The sequence below is a fragment of the Rhineura floridana genome, chromosome 5 (genome assembly GCF_030035675.1).
Source record: "Rhineura floridana isolate rRhiFlo1 chromosome 5, rRhiFlo1.hap2, whole genome shotgun sequence".
In the NCBI taxonomy this organism is placed as follows: domain Eukaryota; kingdom Metazoa; phylum Chordata; class Lepidosauria; order Squamata; family Rhineuridae; genus Rhineura; species Rhineura floridana.
Window position 1 is genome coordinate 172,077,120 of NC_084484.1, and position 27,949 is coordinate 172,105,068.

A 27,949-nucleotide genomic window follows, 5' to 3' on the forward strand; every position below is an offset into this window, starting at 1 on the left:
CCGGCCGTGCGCCTGCGCCCTAAACTCTCCTCCTCCGAAGCTTCCGCTCGGCTTTTCCCGGAGGGAGCCTGTTCCTTCCTGTCAGTTAGTCAGTCAGTCAGTCGCCGGCTTGCTTCGGTCTCCCTTTCACGCGGAACTGGCTCCCGTCGCCTTTTTCTTCTCTTTTCTCCCTTTTTTCGGCTATGGCTCAGCTTTGCTACAACCGGGGATGCGGGCAGCGCTTCGATCCTGAGGCCAACACGGATGGTGAGGCTCCTCTGAGGGGGGGGGAAAGGGAGGAATGAAAATGCGGTGGCCTCTGAGGGGGGAGGCGAGGCCTGGCCTGGCCGGGGGGGGGGTAAGCACCGCTTTCCCCTATGCAGATATGTATATTGATATCCTATATTTCCCCCAAGGAGCTCAAGGTGGTTTTCCTCCTCTCGGCTTTATCCTCACAACGACCCTGTGAGGGAGGCCAGGCTGTGAGACACACTGGCTGGTATTCGATGCTAGCCCTATTCAGAGTTAGAGGCCATGGAGTTGTGGCTTGTTTGTTTTTGTCATTGTTTTCTTCTCAGAAGTTCAAGGGTGTATACAAACATGGTTGCCCCCACTCCTGATTTTTTTTCTCACGACGGCCCTGTGAGGTAGGCCAGGCTGAGAGAGACACCCTGGCTGATATCTGATACTAGCCCTGTTAGAGTTAGAGCCGTTGAAGTTAATAGATGTTATTTATTTATTGTTACATTTGTGTCCCAGCTGTCTCTTAAGGAGGTGTACAAACATGGCTGCCTCTCTCTCCTGATTTTTTCCTCACAACAGCCCTGTGAGGTAGACCGGGCTGTGAGAGATATCCTGGCTGGTATTCAATGCTAGCCCTATTCAGAGTTAGAGGCACTGAAGTTAACAGGCGTGGCTTATTTATTTATTACGTTGTGTCACAGCTTTCTTCTGAGGAGTTCAAGGAGGTGTACAAACATGGATGCCTTCCCCCTCCTGATTTTTTCTCATAACAGCCCTGTGAGGTAGGTTAGGCAGAGAGGAAGTGAGTGGCCTAAGGTCACCTGATGATACTAATTTCCATGAAATTAATGAATTTAGGTTCATTAATTTCATTGAGACTTGGATGAATACAGTCCAGTGGCTGGCCTGAGGCCATGCAGGGTGTAGTGGTGTAGTGGTTGGAGCAGCCTTCTCTAACCTGGTGTGCCCCTTGGCCTACCCCCAGGTGGGTGCTTGACTCCAACTACTGGTCAGCATGGCCAACAGTGAAGGCTGATAAGAACTGTCAGGTAAGCACTTGAGAGATCCTGGTACAAATCCTCTCCCTTTCAACCATGAAGCCCATTGGCTGATCTTGGAACATAGGTAGTTGCCTTATACTGAGTCAGAGTATTGGTTTATCTAGCTCAGTATTGTCTGCACTGACTGGCAGCAGCTGTCCAGAGTTTCAGGCAGGAGTCTTTCCCAGCCCTACATGGAAATGCCAAAGATTGAATCCTGGGGCCTTGTGCATGCAACCTGGATGCTCCACCACTGAGCTATGTATGGCCCCTGGGCCAGTCACATGCACATACCATAGAATAGTAGAGTTTGAAGGGTCCTATAAGGTCACTGAATCCAACTCCTTGCTCATTGCAGGAATCCAAGTGAATGCATACCTCACAGGTGGCTGTCCAGTGGCCTCTTGAATGCACACATGCATCAGATTAGGACCAAGGAAATCCAGGTTCAAATTCTTCCGTTTCAGCCATGACATTCATTGGGTATTCTTAGGTTGGTCATGCATATCTTCACCTATTTTACAAGATTGTTGTGAGGATGAAACGGGGAGAAAAAGCAGGATGTCTGTGACAGCTCTGTGGAGGAAGGGTGAGATGGGTTGCAATGCTCTTATGCAGGATTAAGGAAATGGCCGTCCAGATCACCCCTGACCATTGGCCATGCTAAGTGGGACTGATAGGAGTTGGGAATCCAGCAATGTCTGGAGGGCACCAGGTTGGGTAGGGCATTTAATGAAATGTACATCACTACTGTGGTTTTTTTGGATTTCTTCCTAATGGAGCAATAGGGTTACCTGCAAAGGTTGTATATGTTTATGTATCTGTCTCTCTTTACATAAAAAGGTGCTTGTAAATATGAAACATGTATGTCTGCAAGATATATATAAGAGAAATACCTATCACACACACACACAAATCTTATTTGTTTGTATGAGCGTGTCTGTCCTGCTCTTGTAATGCATGCATATCACTCACGGCAGCTTAAGACAATTAATTTATCTTCTCTCTCTGACATTGAAACTTCTATGTAATATATATGGAAAACAAAGGATAGAGTGAAGAGTTGTGCTTCCTCCACCTCAGGAGAGCTAGTAGGCTGGAAATGGCTGTGAAGAGTTGGCAACAGTCAGCCCTAGTGAGTTAATAAGTGTGTGGTGATTTCTCAACATTGACTATATAAAAAATTAAACCACAATTAGCAATGCTTCTCAGAACTAAATTTTGCTGAGTTCAGTAGGCCTTACTTCCAGGTAATTATGAATAGGATTGTGGCCTAACTACCGATATTGAAAAATAGATTCAAAAATAAAATAAAAGTGCACGTGATGTGTGGAGATGGAAGGGAGCGTCACACAATGGCTTGAGTTAGAGAAAAGAGGTATCTGTATTAATAGCTGATGTTTGTTGAATTAATTTTATATGATGAAATCCTAAGACATTTTGGAAATTGATTTCTGTTCAGCATGTTGGGTTGAATCCAGACCTAATTTAGTTGCACATGGGTCCTGTTGAAATCAGTGGGGCAAATTAGTCATGGCTTAAGTCCTGTTTTTGTTAATATATTTTATTGATTTTCATACACTTTATACCACCTTATACCTGCTCATTTCAGTGGAAACAAATTCAGTTAACCTAATCTGAATTTAGTCCATGATCACTATAATTTGATTTAAGAAGAACTGGGTGTATTAAAACTGTAGCATTTTTAAAAAGAAGTTCCATAATGTTTCCGTGCTCCAGCAAGAAATCAATTAATGTGTGTAAAACAAAAACAAATACCACACTGGGGGTGCGTGGGTGGGAGAAGCACCACAAGGTCCCCTTTTCCCCACATATACACATCATATTGTGTGTAAGTTCTTCCCCCACCACTCTCCCGGATTTGATGTTAACTGTGAGTTATTCCTCCATGTTGCTCACCTATTCATTCATTTGTAAGAGGTGGGCAGCTGCTTCCAGCCTTCGACACCCAATCCCAGTCTTGTAGTTCTTATAAGGTAAGAGAGAAGCCACTTCCTTCAAAGCCCATCTCTTCTTCCCTTTCTTTTTTCCCAAACTCTTGGGGGCAAGTTAGGTAATATTTTTGCAAGAGGAAACTTTTTATGTACAACCTGAATGGAAACTTCGGGTTGCTCCTTGAACCAACTGTTTTGTAGTATAGGGAGTAATATAACCTACTACTTGCTGCTGCACCATAGTATCTCTACCTCTTTCCACCCCACTCCCTCTATTCTCCCCCCACCCCCATTAAATACTTTGGTTTCTCTTGTCTACTTTATGGCTAATCTTTGAGGAGAATCAGATGGATCAGATTGTAAAAATAAAATTCAAAGATCTGATGCTGCTTTGATCTAGTAACTGTCGTAACTTTCAATGAGCTAGAGTAACATGTGCTTCTCCCACATCATTTAGGCTGAGGTATTATACAACAGGCGCCCTGTGCTGCTTATCTGCAACATGGTCCAAATACTTCTGTGGCAACCAGATAGTTTGAGGGCTTTATGCTTTAGTCAATGATAGAGAAGATCCTGCATCAGTTTTTTTGTCCTCTCTTGGCACAAATAATGTTTCAGGCTTGTTTTGGGAACATTGTGTTTTGTTGCCACACACTAATAATGGCCTTGAGTTACAAACAACATTAAGTTATCTTAGGAGATAAGCCTGAGCAGCATACGTAACGCAAATGTCCATGCAGAATGCAGAGTATTATCTGTAGTCCTGGGACATGGGGAAGTTTCATTCAAATAGTGTATTAAAAATAACAGAACTATGATTTCGCCAAGGAAACTTTCAGCGTATGACCCTGACATTTGGTCTTGTACGTAATCATTATTAATAGTATTATAATATAGTATTATACTAACATAACAAAATACATACTCTGTACTCTAGATTTCATGAATTGAGCAAGGGGCTGGGCTAGATGAATTTTTTGTTGATGGTTTTTATGATTTTAGCAATGTGCTCCTCACATTCTTTTTTAGCATCCCTCATCACCTTTTTGCATTTCTTTTGCCAGAGTTTGTGTTCCTTTTTATTCTCATTCGAAAAAGACTTCCATTTTTTGATGGAAGCCTTCTTGCCTCTAATAGCTTCCTTGACTCAGCTCGTTAACTCCACTGCCATCCTTTTGACCGTAGTGCTACCTTTCCTGATCTGTGGTATACACTCCAGTTGAGCTTCTAATACTGTGTTTTTAAAAAAACCCAAGCATTTTGGAGTGGTTTGACCCTCTGGGCTTTGCTTTTCAACCTTTTTTACCAATCCACTCATTTTTTTAAAGTTTCCCCTTTTGAAGTCAAATGTGACCGTGTTGGATTTTCTTGGCAATTGAATTGAATTGAAACTTTATTTTTACCCTGCCCTTTTTCCAAACTGGAACTCAGGGCAGCTTACAAATAAAACTACATGTAGTTAAAAACATAGAAAAACATACAAGTAAAATACAATTAAACTATGCACAACCTTAAAACCTTAAAAGGCACTTAAAAATCTAAAAACAATTTAAAATAATACAAATAATAATATAAAACAATAAAACAAGCCTTGTAAAGCCCAATCCTAAACACCTTCTATCCCAAAAGTCTGTCGGAATAAAAAAGTCTTTACTTGCCAACGGAAGGATGGCAAGGAGGGGGCCATTTGTGCCTCCCTAGGAAGGGAGTTCCAGAACCTAGGAGCAGCCACCGAGAAGGCCCTATCTCATGTCCCCACCAATCACACTTGCGAGGGTGTTGGGACTGAGAGAAGGGCCTCTCCTGAAGATCTCAGGGCCCGAGCAGGCTCGTATAGGGAGATACGGTCTGACAAATAGCCTGGACCTAGGCCGTATAGGGCTTTAAAGGTCAAAACCGGCACTTTGAATTGTGACCGGAAACAAACTGGCAGCCAGTGGAGCTGTTGTAACAAGGGAGTTGTATGGTCCCTGTAACCAGCCCCTGTTAACACTCTGGATGCAGCTCTTTGTACCAGTTTAAGTTTCCGAACAGTCTTCAAAGGCAGCCCCACGTAGAGCGCGTTACAGTAGTCTAAATGGGATGTAACTAAGGCATGCATCACCATAGTCAAATCAGGCATTTCCAGGAATGGGCGCAGCTAGCGCACTAGTCTTAAATGGGCAAAGGCACTCCTGGCCACAGCCGAGACCTGGGCCTCCAAGTTCAGAGCTGAGTCCAGGAGCACACCCAAACTGCGAACCTGTGTCTTCAGGGGGAGTGTAACCCCATCCAGCACAGGTTGAATCCCTATTCCCTGATCTGCCCTTCGACTGACCAGGAGCACCTCTGTCTTGTCTGGATTTAGTTTCAATTTGTTCACCCTCATCCAGTCCATCACTGATGCCAGGCACTGGTTCAGGACCAGGACAGCTTCCTTGGCTTTAGGTGGAAAGGAGAAATAGAGTTGGGTGTCATCCGCATGCTGATGGCACTGAACCCCAAACCCCCGGACAACCTCTCCCAGCGGTTTCATATAGATGTTAAATAACATGGGGGACAAAACTGAACCCTGAGGGACCCCATAGGTCAACGGCCAAGGAGTCGAACAGGAGTTCCCCAGCACCACCTTCCGAGTTTGTCCCTCCAGAAAGGAATGGAGCCATCGTAACACGGTGCCCCCAAGTCCCATCCCAGCAAGGCGGTCCAGAAGGATACCATGGTCGATAGTATCGAAAGCCGCTGAGAGGTCCAGTAGAACTAACAGGGACACACTCCCCCTGTCCAGCTCTCTGCGAAGGTCATCCACCAAGGCGACCAAAGCTGTCTCTGTCCCATAACTAGGCCTGAAACCAGACTGAAATGGAACCAGATAATCCGTTTCATCCAAGAATCTCTGGAGCTGGGCGGCCACCACACACTCTATTACCTTGCCCAAAAATGGAATGTTGGCCATTTACAAGCATGCTGTGATCCTGTCCTGCCAAGCTTAAAGTCTAAATTTAGTCTAGGATGAAGAGAACAATGGAGTCAGAGAGGGACAAGAGTGATCAACTAGTTAAGAGGGAAGAATGGTATGGGGGAAGGAAGAATAACAGAGGGGCAAATGCAGTTACACATAGGGGTTTCAGTTAGTTGGCGATGAGGACTGAAGAGTTAAATGAAAGACTTCGTGGAAGGGGTGGATTTGAAGCAGGGAGGAACTACCTATGTCAGGAGTGGGGGAACCTTTGGCTCTGCAGATGTTGCTGAACTACAACTTATGTCATCCCTGGCCATTGGCTATGCTTGCAGGGGCTGATGGGAGTTATAGTTCAGCAACATCTGGAGGCCCAAAGGTTCCCCACACCTGATGTAAGTGATCTGGGAGGGTGTTCCTTGCACATGAGACAGTGAGGTAGAATGGGTGGCATCAGTGAAAAGAGCAGAAGAGAGCAGAGTTGAGTGTGTGTTTCTTTTGGTCCTGTCTAATCATGGCATACTTAAAGTTATGTCGGAAGAATGATGACAGTCATTGGTATATATTGTGTCTCAATCTGGCATTCTTTTTTCCAGGAAATGATTTTGCAGGCAGGTAACTAGATCTGTCAGGATGCACTTGAACTCAGACCCCCTCTATGTTTTGGTGTGTGGTTGAGATCACCTCAGTGAAAGAGTTGTCAGCGCAGTAGTCTATTAATTAGTTAAATCCGCACAAACTTCCTTAGAAATATGCTTCTGAAAGAGAAAACATGAAGTGGGCTTGAGTCCATGAAAATTTATACCATAATAAAGTTGTTAGTCTTTAAGGTGCCATAAAGTGGATTTTGATGGGAGATATTAACATGTCTGTCCTCTGAAAATAGCATGTTTTTAGATATTCACCTGTTGCAACAGGTACTGTCTTAAGAAGAGGTAGTCCCTTCTATACAAGAGGGAATGCCTCTTCTAATGTTATGTCTGCTACCTGTACATTTTGTAAATTGTATTTTTTTAAACAAATTGTCAAATGTTAAGCACTTCTTAGTAGATCCAAGGCCTTTAATTGACTAATCATTGCGCTCCTACTGTGAAGAAGTATGAACATTTTATCATTGTGATGTTCAGCACCTTTGAGGCTCCTGTTAGTCATTAGAATAATTACATGCATGGCACCTGTGATTTGCTGATAGACTTTTTCCCTTAGGGAAGTATGCCCAAAGTAATTCAGATGTTCTAACAAACATTCTGATCAGAAGCAACGTTTTTACTTCAGAGAGCTCAGTGTTAGGACTAATGATGTCAGTAGTGTGCTCAGTGTTTTTTAAAACCTGCTTAATTTGTTTTATATTATCTTTGATGCTTTGAGTTATAATTGCATTTGATATACTATTTATTGTAAAGTGAGAAAAGTTATATTGAACTTGGAAGCAACTCAATCTCTTTTACTTATGACGGAACTGTATATGCTAAATAAGGTAATGCTTCTTACCTAGGACAAATGTATAATAGAACTGGTGTTTCAACTTCTGAATTTCTATGTTCCATTAAGGATGGGAATTGTGTCGTTTAAATAGTTTGAAAATATCTTTGCGTTCTAGAAAATAATGCCTATTTTTTCACTTGTTTGCTTAGCAGTTAGGGTTCTGCTGCTAAGACAGCAAGTCAATCCCCACTAAGCCTATATTCAGCAGTGATGTGATGGTAAGAAAGGATATGAAGATGTTATCATTGGTTAAAAGGTGTTGTTTAGTACAGTAATAACTCAGTTAACAAAGTAGATGTGTTCCTGGACATTACTTCTTTAACAGAACCTTTCCAACCAGATTTAGGAATAACATTTTAAGAATAGGGATTGGTTCCTACATCTGCTCATAGATGGTGGGAACCACTTCAACAGGGCCTTTAAAGAGTGCCTACCTGGCACCCATCCATTCTCCCTCTTTCTCCTCCTTTGAATCATATTGGATCCTTCCCTCCCCAGCCCTGGGAGAAAGCAAGCGATCTCTTTAATGCAAAGCAAAGACACAGGCTTGCAGTTTCACCCTAGCAATTAAAGGCACAGGCTTATCAGTTTATTGATAGCAAAGCAAAGACACAGGCTAGTCAGCTTCACCTTAGAGCAAAGGCACAGGCTTGAAAATTTATCCATAGCAAAGCAAAGACACAGATCTGTCAGTTTTGCCTTAAAGGGAAGGCACAGGCTTGAAAGTTTAGTCAAGATAGTCAGTTTCACCTTCAAAAAAAGCCCTATTAAAAGGAGATGCCTTTTCCAGGATTCCTTAATTGAGGTATTGCTTTACTTCTATTTGACTGGCATGTTTAGGAAGAGACGTACACTGAAGTTGCACTATGGGAAATTTTTAATTGCATTTCCAGACTGCTTCTGAAGTAGTGACCTACATCTTGGATGGAGAAGGTCTGGATGTGTCAGACGTATTGCTTGAATGGAACCTTATTGTTGAATGGAACCTTTTGAAGCAGAGCTGATATAATCTCTCATGTGAAGCTGAGATGCTGTTTCGTGTTTCCCATTGAGAAATGCGTACCTGCAGTGCATTACCTGAACTACTATAACCTAGAAATAGTGACCATCAACAGGGAGTAGAGCAGAAGTATTTATTTATATTATAATTATTTATATTCCGCTTTTCAGTTCCTTCCAAGGCAACTTACAAATAACATCACAATACATTAATATAATCACAATAAATCATATCAAAAATATAAGAAGTCATCAGGATTTTCTTACATGGCAGATAGTGGTAGATGGTCTGGAGGGAGTGTAAAGAGAGTCTATTCCCTCTTTTTCTCCATTCCACAAAGTTTGTTTTGCCTGGACATCTAAGGTAAGACTTCTGGTGCTGGATCATGGAACTTCATAATGAATTGCCAGTTTCAAAACTTGCCTCCAGTGATCTATTTTTGTTTGGTTGCTTGTCCTGGAAAAGAACAATATAGCTCCTTGAAACTTGTTTGGACCCTGAAGAAGTGGTACCTGAAGTTGAAGTCCTTTGCAAACACTTAAGCTGGAATCTGAAGAACTACTCTAAGCATGTCAAACGGTTTGGGCATCCTAGTAGGCTCTTACTCTTTAAGAGCTCCTTTTAAAGCTCTATGCCACATCACTAACTGCTTTGAAATCTCCATCTGTTACACACAGAATGGTTAAACAAATACAACCCCAAAACACCCTTGGGCATGCAGAACTACTTGATTTTCTTTTTTGGATCCTGGCCTTGGCCCCTAGCTTGAATTGTGTTTGGATAACATGTGATACTGGTAATACCAGTGGAGCTGGGGCATAGGTTACATCAAGAATGCTGTCAACCAAGATGATGAGAAAAGGAATAAAATCATCTTCCAGATTCTTCCTTCTCCTTGTTCAAGGTTGTCTTCTCAAATAATCACTGAAAAAAGAATTAAACCTGTAGTGTGTATATTTATGAGTTACATATAGAGTGAAACATACTAAGCTTGGATCTTTTAAAACAGGAGCACAAGTCTTACATTTTTAAGGCTAGATATTTATACTCATCACAATGTATATTTAATCTTCTTCCTCTCCACTTCTTTCCGAATTGACCTTTTTTATAGATCAAATGGCAGTTAAGAATCGGCTACAACTCCAGAAGGGATTATTTTGTGATAATTGTGGTTCCTGAATTCTGTGTTGTGTTTCCATTTGAAGAAGTCTTTAGTGTGCTGGTAGATGATACTGGGCCTTGGTGAATATATGAAAATATTGACAGCAGTCACAAGACTGACTAGTGTTCTACGCTAAATATGACCCATAGATTTAGGGTGTTATTCACTCTGTTAATCCTTCTTTTTCTCTTCCTTTTAGAGTCATGCACCTATCACCCCGGAGTGCCAGTCTTTCATGATGCTCTTAAAGTAGGTGTACAAACATAATTATTTAAGAGTTTTTAAAAGCTTCAGCCAGATCATGTTCATGACAGTATTAAAAGTGCGTTCATGACCTTTAATGTATGTGTTGGCTTGAGTATGTTGGAATGCCCATTTTGCTTTTCTAAAATCAGAAAATAAGCCTGTTACTTCATTGCAGAAGTCATTCCAGCCACCTGTGACCACTGAAAAGTATTGTGTGAAACATGTTCTAGACCACTACTGAACTTAAAGCTACATTTAATTTCTACCAAAGTATATCAGTGAAATTTGTTCTTGGGTATTGCTGGATTCCAGTGCTAGACTATTTAGTGAAATTATATTGCTTTTTAACTATGATGACTGTCACTTTATCTAAAAATAGCTGGTCTCAATTTTTTTGAAGATTGAGCCTTGTAGTGTTGTACCCACTGTTGAAATGTTTATATTCTTTTAGTGATCGTTATAGCTTTGTTATCCCCCATTGGGGAAAATGTATTCTTTTTTCTTCATGTCTTTGACATTAAGATGGTAAATGAAATGTTTCACATGGCCTATATCTTACAGGGCTGGTCGTGCTGTAAAAGAAGGACCACAGACTTTTCTGACTTCTTAAGCATTGTGGTATGTGTGTTGATCATTTTGTAAGGGTTGTCTTTTACTGCAAATGGATTTGACTCTTGAATGCCAAATCCTGATTGAGCATCCTCTGTGCTTCTGATGCAGAGAAGGCCATGGCTCTTGTCCTTTTAATAGTTGGGTAGAATGAAAGTGAGGGTTTTTCCATAAAAGAACAAATATTACCAGATGCTGTTTTTTCTCCCTCTGTGTCAAGCTGCATTTGAAAATATTTTCTCACAAACTATCAAAAAGTGTAGGAGCGCTGGCTGGCTTTGCATCCCGGTATATACTACTCAACACTTTAAGAACTGAAGTATGAAACAAAATCCGTGTGTTAGTTTCACTGAGTTATATACAGGGTGAAACATTTGATGTGGACAAGCTTTTCTGTGATGTGCTTCTTTCATTTTCACATCTGTATTTCATCATTTTCTTAAAATCATTTTTAAGATAACTCAAAACATGGTGAAATATAAATCTGACCATACAAGGGATATGTTGATGATAAAAAATGATCACACCACAGGAAAATTAAATTAGGTAATAACTCTTCCTTATTCAAAAAGCTTAACACAAGCTTGTGTTAAAGTCTTGCTTTTATCTATTTTTAGAATGGTTGTCTGACAAAAAAATTACTTGATTCTATGTAGTGGTTTTATGAGATTGCATTTGCCCATACTTAAATATTGGTATATTTTTATTTTATTTCTAAGGGAATAAAGTTGCAATTTTCAGGCAGAAATGGCAATTTGTGATTAGGAGGAAAGACATATCTTACAATTTATTTTCTTTTTTCCTTTCACAGTAGCACACCAAAATAACCAAGTATGCCTTTAACTTGCAATCCCAACAGTTAAAATGGACCTTCACCAATCAAAGGTTGAGTTGATTAATCTACCATAAAGCCACTACAAAGTTGTAGTCCTAGTTTTTGGTGTCTAACAGCACAGATTTCAGCTTGCTGCACCTGGGGAAAAGCGATTGCTCAGTTTTAGAGTAGCATGCAGAAGGTCACAGGTTCAGTCCCTGACATCCCCAGGCAGGGCTGGGAGAGAGCCTGAAATCTGAAATCCTGGAAAGCCCCTGCCAGTCAGTGTAGACATTGCTGAGCTAGATGGACCAATATTCAAACTCAGTATATGGCAGCTTCCTGTATTCCTCTACCATTACCACTGTTGTCACCCACAGTTTCTCTATTGAACTTTGCCCCTTTGAGAAACTGTTTTTCTCTGGGACAGAAATGGGCAGCCTGTGGCCCTCCAGATGTGCTGGATTACAGCTTCCATGCTAGCTGGGGCTGATGGGAGTTGTAGTCCAGCAACATCTGGAGGGTAATGGCTTTCCCACCCTGCCCTAGAAACACAGAAAAAAGTTTCTAAAAACCTATATTTGCATGTAGCTTGGCCTGTAGACTTTGTACACCTTCTTACCCTGGATACATGAGTGTTGATTTCAGTAGCCTTCAAGTGAAGGAAGTGTGTGTCTGTCCCACAGATGTTTTAATTATTAATGACATTTTGATTATACAATTGGGACCCACAACAAAATGTTGCAGTTTGTGGTACTCCCATACAATGTGCGTGTCAACCATGCTCTTTTCCTGGACAGTCCATATTATTTGTTTCCTCAACAATCAGTCAGTGTTCCTTAGTCTACTGAGCATGCTTAGTCCTCACTGGGTTTTTTGGTTTTCTTTCTAAATATTATTTTTGCCAAACTTGGGATTTCCCTGAGCTTGCTACACCTCCTTCTTGTGCATGGATGGTGTTGTTTGGGCTATGTATGTTTTGATTTCAAAGAACTGAATTTGTTGATAGTTCATATGATTCCAATAAAATATGGCATGCCTTTGTTAACCAAGCATGTGAGTTATAATTGAAGAGAATGTGGGTCTCAGCATTTGAGAAACTAATGAGGAGGGAGTCAATTTAAAAGTTTATAGTTAACCTTGCTGTTCTAAATATTAAGAGGTGAAGCAGTAGAACTAATTTAAGAAATTGCACTGATAGAGCTGAGTATACAGTCAATATTAGGCACTTGTATACAAAAACATTCTTTCTACAACAGGGTTGCACAAAGGGTTTCCATAATAGTGAGAAGCCCCCGGAACCAGTCAAACCCGAAGTTAAAACTACCTCTGAGCGAAAGGAGTTAGCTGACCTGAAGCCTAAATTTCAAGAACACATAATACAGGCACCAAAACCAGTGGAAGCAATACAGAGGCCAAGGTATTGTCATTCATGCCAAATTTGTTTTTCAATTGATCACATCATTTTTAAAAATTTACTTATATTTATGCTTCTTTTTCAGCCCTTTGAGGTGTAATATTTAGGAAGATGGAATGTTAAAACTGAAATTTGTTTTTAAAACGTTTCTGTGTATATTTTGAGATTGGGTAACTTTAGCATGCAGTTAGAGGATATTGAGTTCCTACGACCAAGTACTAAGCAAAGGAAAGAACCCCTTGCTGCTGAGGATAACATGCATGCAGCTGTAGTATTGATGAAACTCTTGGCTCAGATTACAGCACTTGTTAGTACTGTAGACTAGCACAACCCTTTCTTCACCTCCTCCAGAGCCTGAGCATTCTTGCCGGGGCTAAGAGCATACCTTCTATAATTTGGTATTCCTCCATGACAGCCAAAGCTAGCATGTGAGCCCTTCTGCATTAGCAAAACTAGAAACTGACCCAGTTCATCAGTAAACTTTGATGCGGTAGTTGTACTTCCTGCTGAGATATACTTTGGTACTGCTTAGTTTTGCTGGAAGTCATGGGAAATGGAAAGAGAAGAGATATAGCATACTGACAAAGTACATGCTTTGTGTGAATGAAGTTCTAGCTCTATCCCTGGCACCTCCAGTTAAAGGACCCTTGGAGGCAAGACTAGAAAAAGCACTGGAGAGCCAGTCCTAGTTAGACTAGACAGTACTGGGCTTGATGAGGTACAAGACAGTGCCCTGTATTCATATGAAAGTGTTCTAATCTAGATAGTTCTAGAATAATAGTTTTCAACCTTTTCAGTCCCTGAGTGCATCTTTAGTCAGTTACAGGTCCCATTCCTCCATTTATTTATTTCCCACATACACTGTATATAGTGGTGTGACTAATGTAAGTTACCTTAAATCAGGCTGCAGCTTGTCTGGCAGTCCTAACCCACCAGTTGAAGACCAGTTTTCTAGAAGACTTCATAAGTATATTAAAACTAATTGTTCTTGTCATGTTAAAAAGTAATGCACCTTTCCCCCCTGTGCTTTCTTTAGCCCAGATGAGCCAATGAGTTACTTGCAAATGAAAGTTTCAGCTTCCTTGAAGCAAGCATTAGAGAAATTAAAGCTGACATCGGGGAATGAAATAAAAAAAGGTATATAGCTTGCTGGAATTCCACGTTCTTACCTGAATGAGTGTGTTGTAACTCAGTGCTAGAACAGATTCAGTTAATCCAACACCTATAATAGTGCACCCTTCCTAGGAGTTCAGAGCTGTGAACATGGAACTATTGTAGTTGATTGTATAGCTGACAGTAGCTGAACAATAAATGTCTTGGGCAGCAAATATTCAGCATATCATCTTCTCGAGTTCTGTTAATTTTTTAAAAGAAAAAAATGAATTCTTAAGACTGTTATAAAGCAGAACACTCCTGTTTTACAGAAGATGACAGCGATGAAATAAATATTGGGACTACATGTAAAAATTCAGGCTGTACAAAGGTAAATACCTCAGTGCTATATATGCATAAATATGCCACACTTCTAAGCCACTTTACTGTTCCTCCCTTGTTACAAGGTGTCACTTCAGTACAGATCCCATCACCCTGTGTCACATGATGCTTCTCAGCATACACCAGTAGCTATTGTAACATGATTCTTTAGTACTTATTAAGAATGTGTGCATGGGCACATGTTTTTGCATTGCCAGTGAAGTGAGCTATTACCCATTTTTTATGCTCAGATTATCTTCATAATATATTGTGTAGACTTCTAAGTGAAACTTGTGTGAGAATTTCGTGATGTGTTTGATCGGTATTAAAATATGTAAATATTTATCAAATGACTTTTAGATTGTCCCTTTTTAGAAGATCTTTTATTATTTCATTTGTTTTGTCATGTAATATCAGTCAATCTCTAGGCAATTTAACAGCACAATTAAAAACATGCAAAAAAATTAAACATTTTAAAAACATCCAAATAAGTAACAATCATAACACAGCAAAAACTAAACCAATATCTAAAAAGAAAACACTACTAAACTAACCTCTAAAAAAAACCCCCACCACCCAACTATATTAATATTAGCAGCTTTATTAGGTCCAACTAAAAAGTTACAAAATAGTCAGCAAGCATTGTAAGACTATTCTTCAGGCTAGATGTTACGATACAACAAAAATAACACATGAAAATGCGGGGGGCATTGTAGAAAAGTCCCAGTGTGGGCTATGGTGTCATGATGCAGTTTCAGAAATGTCGAACATGTAATTTCAGAATTTAAAATAGAAACTTCTTTCATGACTCGTGATGTTGCATATATGGGATGGATCACAGAAAGGAGGGAGGGAGCCTGTGTTACAAGTTTGCACTGGGCCCCCCAAAATGTTTGGCTCTGAAGAAAAGTCCTATAACAGCCACTACCCCAAGAAGAATGTTTGAATACTACCAGATTGGGGAACATTGGTATATATACCCTCGTCTAATCCAATGACTAGTAAAATGCTGTTTTTCTGTTAATATTTCCTATAGACATTTGAAGGACCGCACAGCATGGAAGAAACATGTACATACCATGCAGGTGTGCCTATATTCCATGAAGGGTTAGTATTGTGCAGTGAGTGCATTGCTTCCTTAAATTATTTGTTAACTATAAGCTAGCTAGACATGAAACTTGGGGTTAGTGCTATTGTGATTTTTGTATGACTTATTTTAATGTTAATACACAGGATGAAGTATTGGAGTTGCTGCAAGAGGAAAACCTCAGACTTCAATACTTTCTTGTCTCAAGAAGGTTGTACAACAGGAATACATGTATGGGTTACGAAGGATGCTGTAAGTAGCTGGGACTGTTATTGGTAGTGTGTTATCTTAACTGTTGGGATGAACGTAATCCGCATGTTTGTATAGACTGATGTGTGAAACTTGGAATATTTTCTTTTTTGTCTGTCAACTTGTACCTTCAATTACGGACTTGAATGCAGTTGAGATATTGTCTGTTGATACTTTGACTTACCCAGAAGAAAATAGTGGGCACAAAGTTTAGTGGAATATATTTGTGTTGAGGAAAACTAGAATTTGGGATTTGTGTCTGAGGTACATTAAACACTTTAAAATTTTGGTTGTATGGGTTTTTCGCTACTAGCTAGGCTGTACACTGTCCCGTTTTCGTACAAGGTACAATGGTTGCAAATGTTAAGACTAGCTATTGCTAGTCGGGCGGTATATAAGTTTAACAAATAAATAAATAAAATATAAACTTGTCTTTCCTTTTTCATCCTGTTAAATTGAGCTTCATGCTCCAGCCATAGAACTTGTTTTCTCATATGTTTGGTGCGAGAACATAAGGGGTGGGGGGAGTAAAAATTACATTGAGGCATCATAGACGAGCAGGGTATAGGCAGAGCCGTAGGGCTGTGCCCTTCATATAGTTCTATGCTCTTCTGAAAAGGGTAGTGAAAGCATTTATAAACAGATTAAAACCATGTTTTGTGTCTTCAACGCTTTATCGCCTATAGGAGAAAAAAGTTGTTCCATGCAGGCATGATTGGCATCAAACTGGACGTGAAGTGACCATTTCAATTTATGCTAAGAATTCAGTTCCTGAACTCAGCCATGTAGAAGCAAATAGCACAATGGTAAGTTAGCCTTATTGGCCTGCAGTTAATATTTTTGCCTTCCAGATCCTTGTCATTTATGTGCCTCATAGAAATGTCTAAAATTATGCTCTTCCTTTTTTTTTGTAAAACGTAAGGGTTGATCTACATGGGATAGCCTTTGGAGGCTGCAGTGCTTCACGTTGTGAGGGAGGGGATCCTTCTCTTTGGAAAAATAGCAAAGCAGGAAGAAGACGTCAAAAATGGACTTTTCCCACCCTGACACACTGCTTCTCTGTGAGCTGCTTCTACATGTGCGTGCACATCCTGCCATATATCAAAGAGCAGGGGCACCGCAGAAGATGCAAGAAAGGACAGCTAGCTCCAGATAACTTAAACAAATGAGCAAAACACATGGCCGGGAGGGGAGGGAGGTACCAACCAATCAGATTTGAGGAAAAGCTTAATATCAATCCTAAAATACGGTGATGAGGCAGAACCTGAATTAGATAGTCCTCTGAGAAAAATCTTTTTAAAGACACGTCCATGTTATCCCCTACTTCCCCTCCGTTTATAGCAGTCTCTGCCCTAGATGAACTGAGGATTTGGAAACTGGGGTATGGAATGGGACACTCATGCTTATCCCAATAGGTCATAACTGAAGTACTACATGGCTTGACATAATCGAGGGTAGTCTTCATTATGGTGTCTGCCCAGTCAAGTAACTACAGTAAAACTAGTTTATATACATATTGATGGTCTCAGTGTCTGCAGTCCCTCTGCTGTGCTTCAAGCTCTGGTTCTGGTGCTCCATCCAAGTGGTGATAGACCATCTTACAAGCTTTATAATTGTATTCCTCCACAGCAGTGTTCTTCAGCCTTGGGCCCCCAGATGTTGCCAGACTACAACTCGCATCAACCCCAGCCAGTTTAGCCAATGGCCAAGAATGATGGGAGTTGTAGTCTCACAACATCTGGGGACCCAAAGTTGAAGAACGGTGCTCCACAGCATCCTAAGCATATTTCCTCAGAATGTGCTATATCTTTCCTTCCATTGCAGGTAAATATCCATATCGTCTTTGAAGGTGATAAGGAATTTAACCAGAATCTGAATTTATGGGGTGTAAGTACACATGTATTTTCTTTCAGGAAAAACGGCAGGTAGTTTTGTAATGATTTGTTTTGGTCTAAGATTTGAATGGTTTCCATTTCAAACACTTGTAATGGGCTTAAATGCTACAAGGAATGTATAATGCCAACAGGTAGCTTACAATTCTGTGTGTGTAACTGCTTTATAGATATTGTGGGTTATATCCAATATTAGTGCTGCTCAGAGTAGACCCATTAAAATTAAGACTCGACTAACTTTGGGTCCATTAATTTCATTTGGTCTGTTCTGAGTATGACTTTGATTCAGCCCTGTGTGTGTTATTTTTTGGTGATGTGCAGATACTAACTCCAGGGTAACTCTTACTTAATCTTCCATTAATCTTAATATACGGTTTAAAATGCAATTGAAAATCCTTATCATAAAATCAGCTCTTTTCTTATTCCTTTTGTCCGAGCTGATTTATCACAAGCCTGTGGCGTTAAGAATTGTCCACGGTTGTAAAATATTTTCCCAGCATTATGATGAGTAATTCTGAAGCGGCTCCCACTCCTCAGTCTCCCTGGACTTCTATACTTTGTTTCCAGAAGTAACTTTCTGCTTTTCTGTTTTGAAGGAATTACTGTGTATATTGTTTAGAATGAAATGTTCTGAGTAAATGACAACCCATGAATAATCCACTCTCCTTAGTAGTGTCATAATCTGTGTGCAAAATAGGTGGGCAGGTTTGTTCAGCATAGGATGCAACTTGTATTAACATGTGTCAGTTGGATAGAGCTGGTTTGTTTCTTTTTATTCAAGAGACCTTGTACTTGTGCATATCTTTCTAGAGCTATATTGTAAGAACAACATATAAATTGTCTTTGTCAGTAGTTACATTATTGTTTCTATGATACAGCTTTTTTTTACTAGATTAATAGCAGTGTGTTGAATAAACTTCATTTGTAGCATTGAACAGCTGCAAAGTTAAGTAGTAAACTGAAATGTACATGTTCTCTTCTAGGTGATCGATGTGAAAAGGAGTTATGTAAACATGACGGCTACAAAGATTGAGCTCACTATGAGGAAAGCTGAGCCCATGTTATGGGCAGGATTGGAACTCCCAGTGTCCAAAGTACAACAGAAACAGCAGCAAGACATTGCAGAGCAAGCTTGAAAACTAAGAGGCCACTTTTTGCCCCTGGTGAAATGGTGACTTTGCTGTTGTAATATGACTTGACTTTATATGTAATCACTTTTTTAAAAATGTATGTATGTTGCATTCCAACTTGAGTGTAGTGCTAGGCTTTTCAATAGCACAATATATTCCTTGTTTTGTTGTACTGACCCTTATCTGCACAGTTAAGGCTGGTGCTCCTTGAAGCCTTGTGAGTGTCAGATTAGGAATCAGGAGGAATTCAGAGTCCAATAGTCCAATGATAGACATACTTCAACTCACAGTTGTGAGACATCCAACAAAGTGGGATTATGAGAAGTTTGCTTGATTGACTTCTTTGCTTTGAAAATAATTGTTGTCCTTGGGATCCTCCAGCTCTTCACTTAGACGAAGTTCTCATTCATAGTCTAAACTTGTTTGGGCTATACTACTTCATACTGCAGGAGGGTGCTCACCTGATTGAATGTTCCCCCATACAAAAAAATCACTTCACCTAGAAAACTAGCTTTTTTTGCACTGAGGAGCATTCAGTCATGCAAACTCCCACTAGAGACTCAGTCTTGCCACTTTCAGTGAGAACTAGATTTTAGTTGAAAGTTTATATTGTGATGACTTTGGTGACTACCTTCGTGTAGGTTACTTACTCCAAGAAAGTTTTAACTTTTGAAGTTTTTACTGTTACATTTTGTGAATCTGAATTTGCATCTAAATTAAGGCTTGTCTACATTTAAAAGCAGTGATAGGAATCAGGCATGAATGTTTGCATACAGGCAACAGTTTACCAAGTCACTGAGCATCTAGCTATGCGAGGAAGCTAGTCTGTAACATCTTACAAGTTATTCTTAAATAAGGTGCCTTAATGCCCTTCTGGGAACCCTTCTACATATCCACATCCAGGGAAGCGGTGAAATTCTCACCATGTAATTGGGTTCTGCATTTCTTTCCTTATCCCCCCGGTGGTTTTCGGGCCATAGCAGAGACAGCACAAAAGGGTTGTTGCTGCCTTAGGCACGTTTCAGGTTCTATGCACACACGTTTGTGCATATGACACCTGTGGCATCTTTTTCATACTGAGCAGCATTATGACAGAGTGATAGGAAAGTAACCTGATCATTTCTATACTTTACAGTTGTGTCTATGTCCTGCTAACTGATGAGATACAAGAACCTTTTTCTGTACTTTCTGGGATTCAGGGCAAGTATCTTAGTGAGCTGCTAAGTTGGCTCTGTATGCCTGTAAAAGTGCTGGCAGAAACATTCTCTAAGACACACAAAATAGCTACGCTAATTCTGGCACTCGAGGCAGTTGTCTGTTTGGGCATGCCGGGGCCCATATTGAGAATTGCCACACTATTAAATGTTTGTCTAGTAATGGTTGACTTTCTGTGACTCAGTACCCATGAAATCTGACACCTGGCATGGAATTCCATGGCTGCTCACTCCTTTTATATCAAATTTCTAACCCTTATTGTTGTGAAGCTACACTTGTGGCCATACATGCCGTTCCTGAAAATGGCTTTATCATCAAGGGGTACTAGGACTATGCCCTGCATTTTAACATATTCTTTCCTTGTACAAAGCTGTCCTGTTATCTCTTATTTTCCCATATATTTTTTCTATATCCCACTGCCACTCCTTGCCGGAAATGCAAATTCTTGATTTGGGGTGGAGGCAGAGATGTAATATTTGAGATAAAGAATATATTGAGAAAGTTGTTTATGCACTCGCAAATATGCATAGCACTGGACGCTGATTGTAAGTCCTGTTTGCAGAATAATGTACTTGAAAGGAACTTCTTGTTAAATACTTGAATATGGGGCAAAGTTCCAATAGATGTAGGGCCACTAATTATGATATAACTTAAGCTGTGGCTCTGCTTACATGAAAGCGGTGCTCAGTGCATATTTCAGTTTTTTAAAAAGAAAAGAAAAAAATTGAAACCTCGGTGCAATCATTACTGGGATAGATGTTAACGCCATCTCCATCTAGTACATTTTTTGATGTGGTTGAGCTAACTTTGCAGTATTTTTCTCCAGATAGCTAAACTGGAATTATCTACTAATCAATCCCACATTAAATGTTTGGTCTTTGCTATATATTCCCAAAGGCAGAGCTGCTAAGGTAGGGTGGTCTCTTTCATCTTCCCTTGCTCATATTGGTGGGTCTTTAGTATGTACTCGTGTGATCTTAAGTGCTGGCCTTTGTACAGCCCATGTTTAAAGGCCATTCTAACCTACCAAGAGTTCCTTCTCCCCAAACACACATGAAGCAACTGGGGATCTTGCAAGAGTACTGCAAATAAGGGCTGTGCAGGAGCAGTTTAGTGAGTTGTGGCCTTGTTAGCAGCACAAACGCAACTCCACCACCTCTTTTTTGAGAAGAGATTCCATCCCTATTCAGTAACAGTGTATTTCCTTTGTGAAATGATCTTTGATTAGTATCTGCCGTGAAATAAGAACCTTGTATTGAAGTATAGCAATTCAAACTAAAAGACAAATCCAAAAGGAAGTAATGAATGACATGACTGCAAACTGATTGGGTAGTAAAACATGGATCAGATTGGTGATGAAAATGAACCTCTTGTCTCCTAACTTAACGAGTTATAACTTTGGAGACCTTTAGACATCTCCTCTTTGGAATTCCTTTACCACCTTCTACGAACTGGACCCTCTAATATTGTTACCACTATCACCACAGGGATGATGCGTAGTTCCAATCGAGGCAGAATATCCTAAGTCTGGCCTCTGTCTATCCTTGGGAAGTACTATGGCTTATTTGCACAAGCAGAAGCCTTGGACTTGCCAAGCGGCCACAGCTTCCTGTGCGCTTCAGGAACCTGGAAGCAGAGGTTTTCCTTTCTCCCACATGGCATTTTACTGGCTCCTTGCCAGTAACTGACTTTAAATTGCCCATGTATTATGTCTCCTTCTTTGGAAGTCTTAAGGCCTTATGCCTGAATGGGAAAATACTTGCTGAATCCCAGATTTGGATATAGGTGCAGTGGAACTAACCTAGGATGCCTGAAAACATTCCAGCTTGCTTCACTGCAAGTTATCTTAAAAGGCCTTCCAGTGAGTTAGCAGATGCAGTACACAGGGTGAGGCTTTGTTTTCCCCCACTTGTAACTCAACACTGAAGAAATGGTTCTAGTTGTCAACTATTGCTGACCAGTGTTGAGTTACTAGTGAGAATCTGACTGGAGGGACCAAGTATTTGTATTTGTATTTTACAAATAACCCTGTTCCATATTCTACAGTTCCTGGTCATAGCATTGCTGCATTTGTCATGTTCTGGAACTGATTTATTCACATCCCCCTCCCAAAATAGTCCAAAGCAGAAGAGAAATTGGCATGTGTCTCTTGCATTTCATCTTCAGGAAATGGTACTTATCCTGATATTAAATGAAAATTTGTCTTAAGTCTCTTGAGTCATTTAAGTATTAGCCACCAAGTGTTATATAGTCACATCTTATTATCTGCTTATTAAGATAGGCTGCTGACACAGCCTATGTTCCACTTCTATTTGAGATGAGTAGGTAAAACTGAAAGCAGTATAAGCCTTAAGTGTCTTGCATCCACCAAGATAGTGTCTTGCATCCACCAAGATAGTGTCTTGCATCCACCAAGATAGTGTCTTGCATCCACCAAGACTCTTTAGTAGAACATTCTTATAACCAAATGAGACTAGACATGAAGCTCCTACTATTCATCTGAGTTTTGGGAACTATATAAAGGGTGCTTGCTTATCAAGAAGCAAACAATATTTGGAAATGCTTTAAAATATGTCCAAAGGACAACAAAACTAGGATAGTCTAGATTGGCTGCTGCTTTCAGTTTACTTGTGTGATCTTGTTTCTAATAAGAGGCTGACTTACTCTTAATATATTAAATCAGGGGCAGCCAACGTTGGGCCCTCCAGATGTTTTTGGACCACAGCTCCAAATTATCCCTTGCAATTAGCCATACTGCTTAGTACTGGTGAGAGTTGTAATCCAGCAACATCTGGAGGGTTACAACATTGGTTACCCGTTAACAGTTGTCATTTTTTAATAATGCATCTTTTACAGCCTAGCACTAACATATTTGGTTACCACAAAATCTAGGTCCAGTTCGTACAGCTTGTGAACAGCCACAGCTTTGTTCAGAGGCCCTTTGGTGACAGTAGCAGCAGTTGGAATCAGTAGCCACAGAGCACCTGCGGGAGAAGCCCTTTCCCACCTTCTCAGCACTGTCGTCTCCATTCATTCACTTCCCCTCAACAGTCCCTGCTTTTATCAGCAGAAAGGACCATCAAAGTTACTATAAGTTGTTAATTCCTTCCTGCTGTTGTTCCTGTTCCTTCTAGGATAGAGGTGCCCAACCATTTTTCTGTTTAAGGGCCACATTCTGTTGGGGGTAAAGTGTCCCAGGTGGGTTGGGCCATCCTTCTCTGCCCATCCTTACTATCCACATGAATTGGGTTAAGGGGTGTGTGTTGCCCACCTGTGTGGTGCAGTGAGTGGCAGATGGCAGCACTGAGAGAACTTTCCACAGGCACCTGTAGTTCAGGCCTGCATAACTTGTGATTCACCAGCTATGACACACCGCTATGGCTTGCCAGGCCTTTTGACAGCCCTCTTTTTTAATGTTTTTTTTTAATCTCAAAAGCAGGAGGTTGACTGAGTCCCTGGTGGGCCATCATAACTGACTGACAGGCTATGTTTAGCTTCACAGGTTACTGTGATGACCTGCTATAGCTGTCAGTTTTGACTGTTGGTTGTGTAGAGTGCTAGAGTTCCCAGGTGGTAGGTTTCCCATACAGAGTCCCGGTCTGGTCCAGCCCTCTTACGTCTCGTTCCAGCAAGAATTCACAGATACACAGGAACAGGTATGTAGGAAGAGCTTTACTTTGTTGCATAAAGTTCTTGATGACAAAACAAGTACACACATTCTCCATACACTTACTCCAATTCCTAACTCGTCTCTAACCCCCACACACACTGTTCCCTGTTCCCATGCTTTATTGCCCTTGGGCTGATTAGGGCTCATTATGTCCAGCTGTGTGGCTGATGCAATCCTTCTCTAATCTGTTACATAGTTAACCCTTTCATTCGCTGTTTAATTCTTTGGGAAGCAACATAGCCCAACAGTCCCCCACCTGTTTTACAAAGAATAAACATCTTGTTCTGTACATGGTTATGTTACTTGCAGGGTTACATTATTTACAACATTCCCAGATCATGTATTAGTTGCACATGTCTGTCTTCTGGTAGTGGTTTTGTCAAGACGTCTGCTAACATGGTCTCTGTTGCACAATATCTCAGAGTGATCAAACCCTGATTGACACAATCTCGCACGTGATGATACCTGGTGCTCACGTGTTTTGTTCGTTTTGTGTGGCTTTCAGCCTGCGCTAACTGGATGCATGCTTGATTATCCTCATAGACAATATATGGCTTAGTTACCAGTAGTGACGCATCCTGAAACAGCATTGCATACCATTGCAGTTCTGTGCATGCTACAGAGAGGCTGATGAATTCGGCCTCTGTGCTCGAAATGGCCACTACTGTTTGTTTACTGCTATGCCAGTCTATGAGAGAGCCTTGCTATATGACAGCTATACCCGACATGGACTTTCAGGAGGAACTGTCAGCTGCGTGGTCTGCATCTGCATAACAGACCAAGCCGTCTCCTCGCACGGAGGACAGGAACAACCGTTTTCCTGCTGTGCCCTGCAGATACCTCAAGATCCGTTTGAGCCCATCCCAGTCATTGAGGGATGGACACTCTACCTTTCTGCACAATATATTGATGGCGTTACAGATGTCTGGCCGTGTCATCATCGCAAGATATAGCAGCTTACCCATGATGCTTCTGTATTGTTGAGGGTCCCCGTGGGCCTCACTGTTATGTTCCTTCTGGAAGTCTACTACCATTGGGGTCTTTACGGGTTTACATTCTGCCATGCCATGTTCTTTTAACATTTGCCATATTTTCGGCTCCTGGTGCAGAGAGAAACTGCCGTCATTATGTCGCAGGATCTCTGTTCCTAGATAATGAGCCACGGGACCAAGCCCTGTTTAATTCCTTGGGAAGCAACATAGCCCAGCATTGACAGCTGCTGTAACTATCAACCTGAGTTCTTTGAATATCTACAGTTAGTTCACAGGCTGAAATTTGAACCAGAATGTCTATTTTTATAATTCCAAAGCTATCTTTCCCTTCACTTTGTCTGCCGTCGTGTGTTGGGCATGCATGTGCATCCTGGTTCAACATCAACACATGTTCGTAGTTGGGTCCACACAATGTTGATTTCCTCAACACTCGGAATGTTACTCAGCCAAGTCACCACTTCAGCAGTCACAATTCTGAATTGTTTTGCCTTGAAGAGTTGATTGATTCTGTGTAATAATGCAATTAATCGCTTTAAATTATAGCATGTGTTTTTTAATATATATATATATACACAACAGTTAATTGAGTTTTTCCATATTACAACCAGGAATTTTATTTGTATATAGAAACTGAAAAAATAGGTGTCTGGAACACTAGAAGTTCTTCTTTTATTTACTGTTCTTCCTCCCCCTCCTTTGTGGTATTTTGCCCTGCATGGATGTCTGTTTTATTTTTTTGTTGATAAAGAATGTTTGTTAAAGGTCTCGTGCCTTCAGACCTTTTTGTAAATTTATGGAATAAACAGTTAAGATGAAGTTGGTTTTATTCAGTTTCTCATTTCAACAGGGGGGGAGTGTGTAGGGTTTTTTCCCCTGTGTTTGAACAAGTTTTGTTACATATCAGGAGTCCTAATTCCACAAACTCAGTGAAGATTTATTTCAGTATTTCTGCCTTCTGTTCGGCCTGTCCCAGACAAAAAACATCCCTTGCACAGCTTAATGGCTTTCCTTACACTGGTAAAACAATATAGAGTGTACCTTGTGCACTGTGACTTTTAAAGAAACGCTATAGGTATAGCCATAGCAAAAATTGAACAGCATTTCAGAGCCATTTCACTGTTCATTTTTATCCTGCATCCAGGTGCTATCACTGATTTGAATGGAATCCCTCTTTCCAGTCTCTACTGTGTGATTTAAAAAAAAAAATATTCTACAGTAGCCTAGATGTGTTTTTGTGTATTTCATACAGGCCATAGCACTATTGAGGTGGAGGTTACAAATTTTGAAGAGTCAGGGAAGAAACAGTGGAATTAGATGAACATAGTGAGTAGTGTTGAATGAACGCAAAGTGAAACAGCTTGCTATCCAGCTGGGCTTCTGAGTGAAAAGGTTGTTCCAGGCAAAGTTAAACTGTAAATGGTGGACTGGTGCTGCAAACAGATAATTTTCTGCTGTATCAAAACCACTGGCAGCTGCACGCTTTGCTGTAAATGAGAGCTTTGGAGCTGACTTGGGACAGATTTGCAGTGACCTGTGAGTGCTTAAAACTTCCAGAAGTAGCACTGTCTAATTAAAAAGTATTGTTTCCACCAGTCTGAGCTAGAAGTGTAGATGAGCTACTTGGGAATAAAGGTCACCTGTTAATAGAAGCAGAGAGCCTTTGAAACAAGAATTGGGGGGAGTGGGATGATAGCTCAATAGGTGCATGCAGAAGGCCCCACGTTCAGTCCCTGGCATCTCCAAGTTCCTTTGTTTTTAAAGGAGTGGGTAGCAGGTGATTGGAAAGACCCTCTGCCTGAGGTCATGGGGAGGTGCTGCCAGCCAGAGTAGGCAATACTGCACGAGAAGTTGGTCAAAATAGTGTTGATCTGAAGTCCTTAGGAAGAGGACCTTAGTACACAAGCTGATTCAAAACAACATTTAGGAATTTAGAGGCCAGAACCTGCACTTTGAATTGGAAACAAGCTGGTAGGCAGCAAAGAAGATCCTCTTTAAGTACTTGTTTATTATATACTTGTCCCACCCTTCCTCCCAAGTATCTTAGGGTAGCATATTAGGGGCTGTCCTCCATGCTGCCGTATTATAATAAACAACTCTGTGAGGTAGTTTAGGCTGTGATTGCTCAAAAGGTCACCAGTAGTGAAGAGGGTTGCTGGGGAGATGCAGCATTTGAACAGGTTCTTAGCTGTAGCAATTATTAGTATAGACGAACTTGCTAAGTGGCAGTAACATTTTCACTACCATAAAGAGGAGCTGTGCAATTACAAGTCAGCTGGTGGGTCAATCTGAGCCCTGCCTACACTGCTGCTTTTGTTTCAAAGGGTAGCATATGTATTCAGGAAAAAGCCTGTCTCCTCTCTCCCCCACCTCTCTCAAAAAAACCCAAATATAACTTACAGCAGGATAGCAATGACCTCAATTTATGGGCAGGAGAACGCCATAAGAGTTCTGCTGGATCGTATCAAAGGTCCATCATCCTATTTCACTAAGGGACCAGCCAGATGCTTCTGGGAAGCCTACAAGCACGTACAAAAGGAATAGCTTTCCTGCGTTGTTGCCTGCCAGCAACTGATATTTGTACTGCCTTTGAAGATGGAACTTCTATTTTGCTATCCTTGTTAAGAGCTGTTGACCTGTCCTATTCTCCTATGATAGCTAAATAAAAACTCCCTATTCATAGGCTGTATATTTACATCTACCTCTGAAAGCTAGCTCAAAGTCAGACCTAAGTCAGTGTCCAAGAGAGCTGAAATTAAGGCTGCAGTCCTAACCCTGTCTATTCAGAAGTAAGGCCCATTGAATGTAAGGGGCCTTACTTGCAGATTAAGCGGAATTAGGATTTGCAGCCTAAGAGAGAAGGAGCGTAGTATTTGGGGGATGGGGGAGGAAGAAAAGACTTTTAACTTTCCATCCCCTTGATAGGTCTTTCTGTTCATGAATAGCAAAAGTAACTAGGAAAGTCGCATCATGGTGTGCTGTTTGAAGATTATATCAGCTTTGAGAGGGATCAATTTTCTGGGCATGTAATGCAAATGGATTGCTTCTATTTTCAGTCCTGCTGCTACTGCCACCATCCTACATGACAGCTCTTAGTGTCTCTGCAGCAGCCTGAACTGTGAAGGCTGCAATAGAGATTTGTCTCTTGACTTCCTCCCATGCTTTGTGTTGGTCTGTCCTGCTGTCAATATCAAACATGGCATCATAGATTCCAGGGAAGGACACGCCTGCATACTTGTTGTGGCTGCTTGGAGCAAAGATGATGTGTCTGTGGGGCAAGAGACAACAGGTTTTTTTTTAAAAAAAATCAGTACATTCTTGCACAAAGAGCACGTCTTAACTTATTTGCTGGGTTT

The 27,949-nt window shown here is 40.8% G+C and overlaps 2 protein-coding genes across 4 annotated transcripts in view; one reads left to right on the forward strand and one right to left on the reverse strand.

Moving 5' to 3' along the window:
- On the forward strand, positions 1-25,412 carry CHORDC1 (cysteine and histidine rich domain containing 1). Its single transcript, XM_061628877.1, has 11 exons — positions 1-246; positions 10,002-10,051; positions 10,610-10,666; positions 12,731-12,891; positions 13,925-14,025; positions 14,313-14,371; positions 15,398-15,468; positions 15,595-15,700; positions 16,384-16,503; positions 17,522-17,584; positions 18,573-25,412. Exons 1-11 carry the CDS (start codon positions 183-185, stop codon positions 18,723-18,725), a joined length of 1,005 nt encoding a protein of 334 aa, XP_061484861.1. The 5' UTR covers positions 1-182; the 3' UTR covers positions 18,726-25,412.
- The window catches only part of LOC133385572 (N-acetylated-alpha-linked acidic dipeptidase 2-like), a 52,584-nt gene continuing 49,768 nt past the window's right edge, over positions 25,134-27,949 (reverse strand). For all 3 annotated transcript variants that reach the window (XM_061628872.1, XM_061628871.1, XM_061628873.1), the window contains one exon: positions 25,134-27,861. In XM_061628872.1, coding sequence (XP_061484856.1) covers positions 27,672-27,861 — 190 coding nt within the window. In that variant the 3' untranslated portion in view covers positions 25,134-27,671. The remainder of the gene's footprint in view (positions 27,862-27,949) is intronic.

Excerpts from the sequence above, each read along its gene's own strand:
- CHORDC1 (XM_061628877.1), top strand. The coding sequence starts at position 183 with ATGGCTCAGCTTTGCTACAACCGGGGATGCGGGCAGCGCTTCGATCCT. Across the intron at positions 10,052-10,609 it reads TCTTTCATGATGCTCTTAAA|GGCTGGTCGTGCTGTAAAAG; the intron begins GTAGGTGTACAA and ends TATATCTTACAG. Across the intron at positions 14,372-15,397 it reads AAAATTCAGGCTGTACAAAG|ACATTTGAAGGACCGCACAG; the intron begins GTAAATACCTCA and ends TATTTCCTATAG.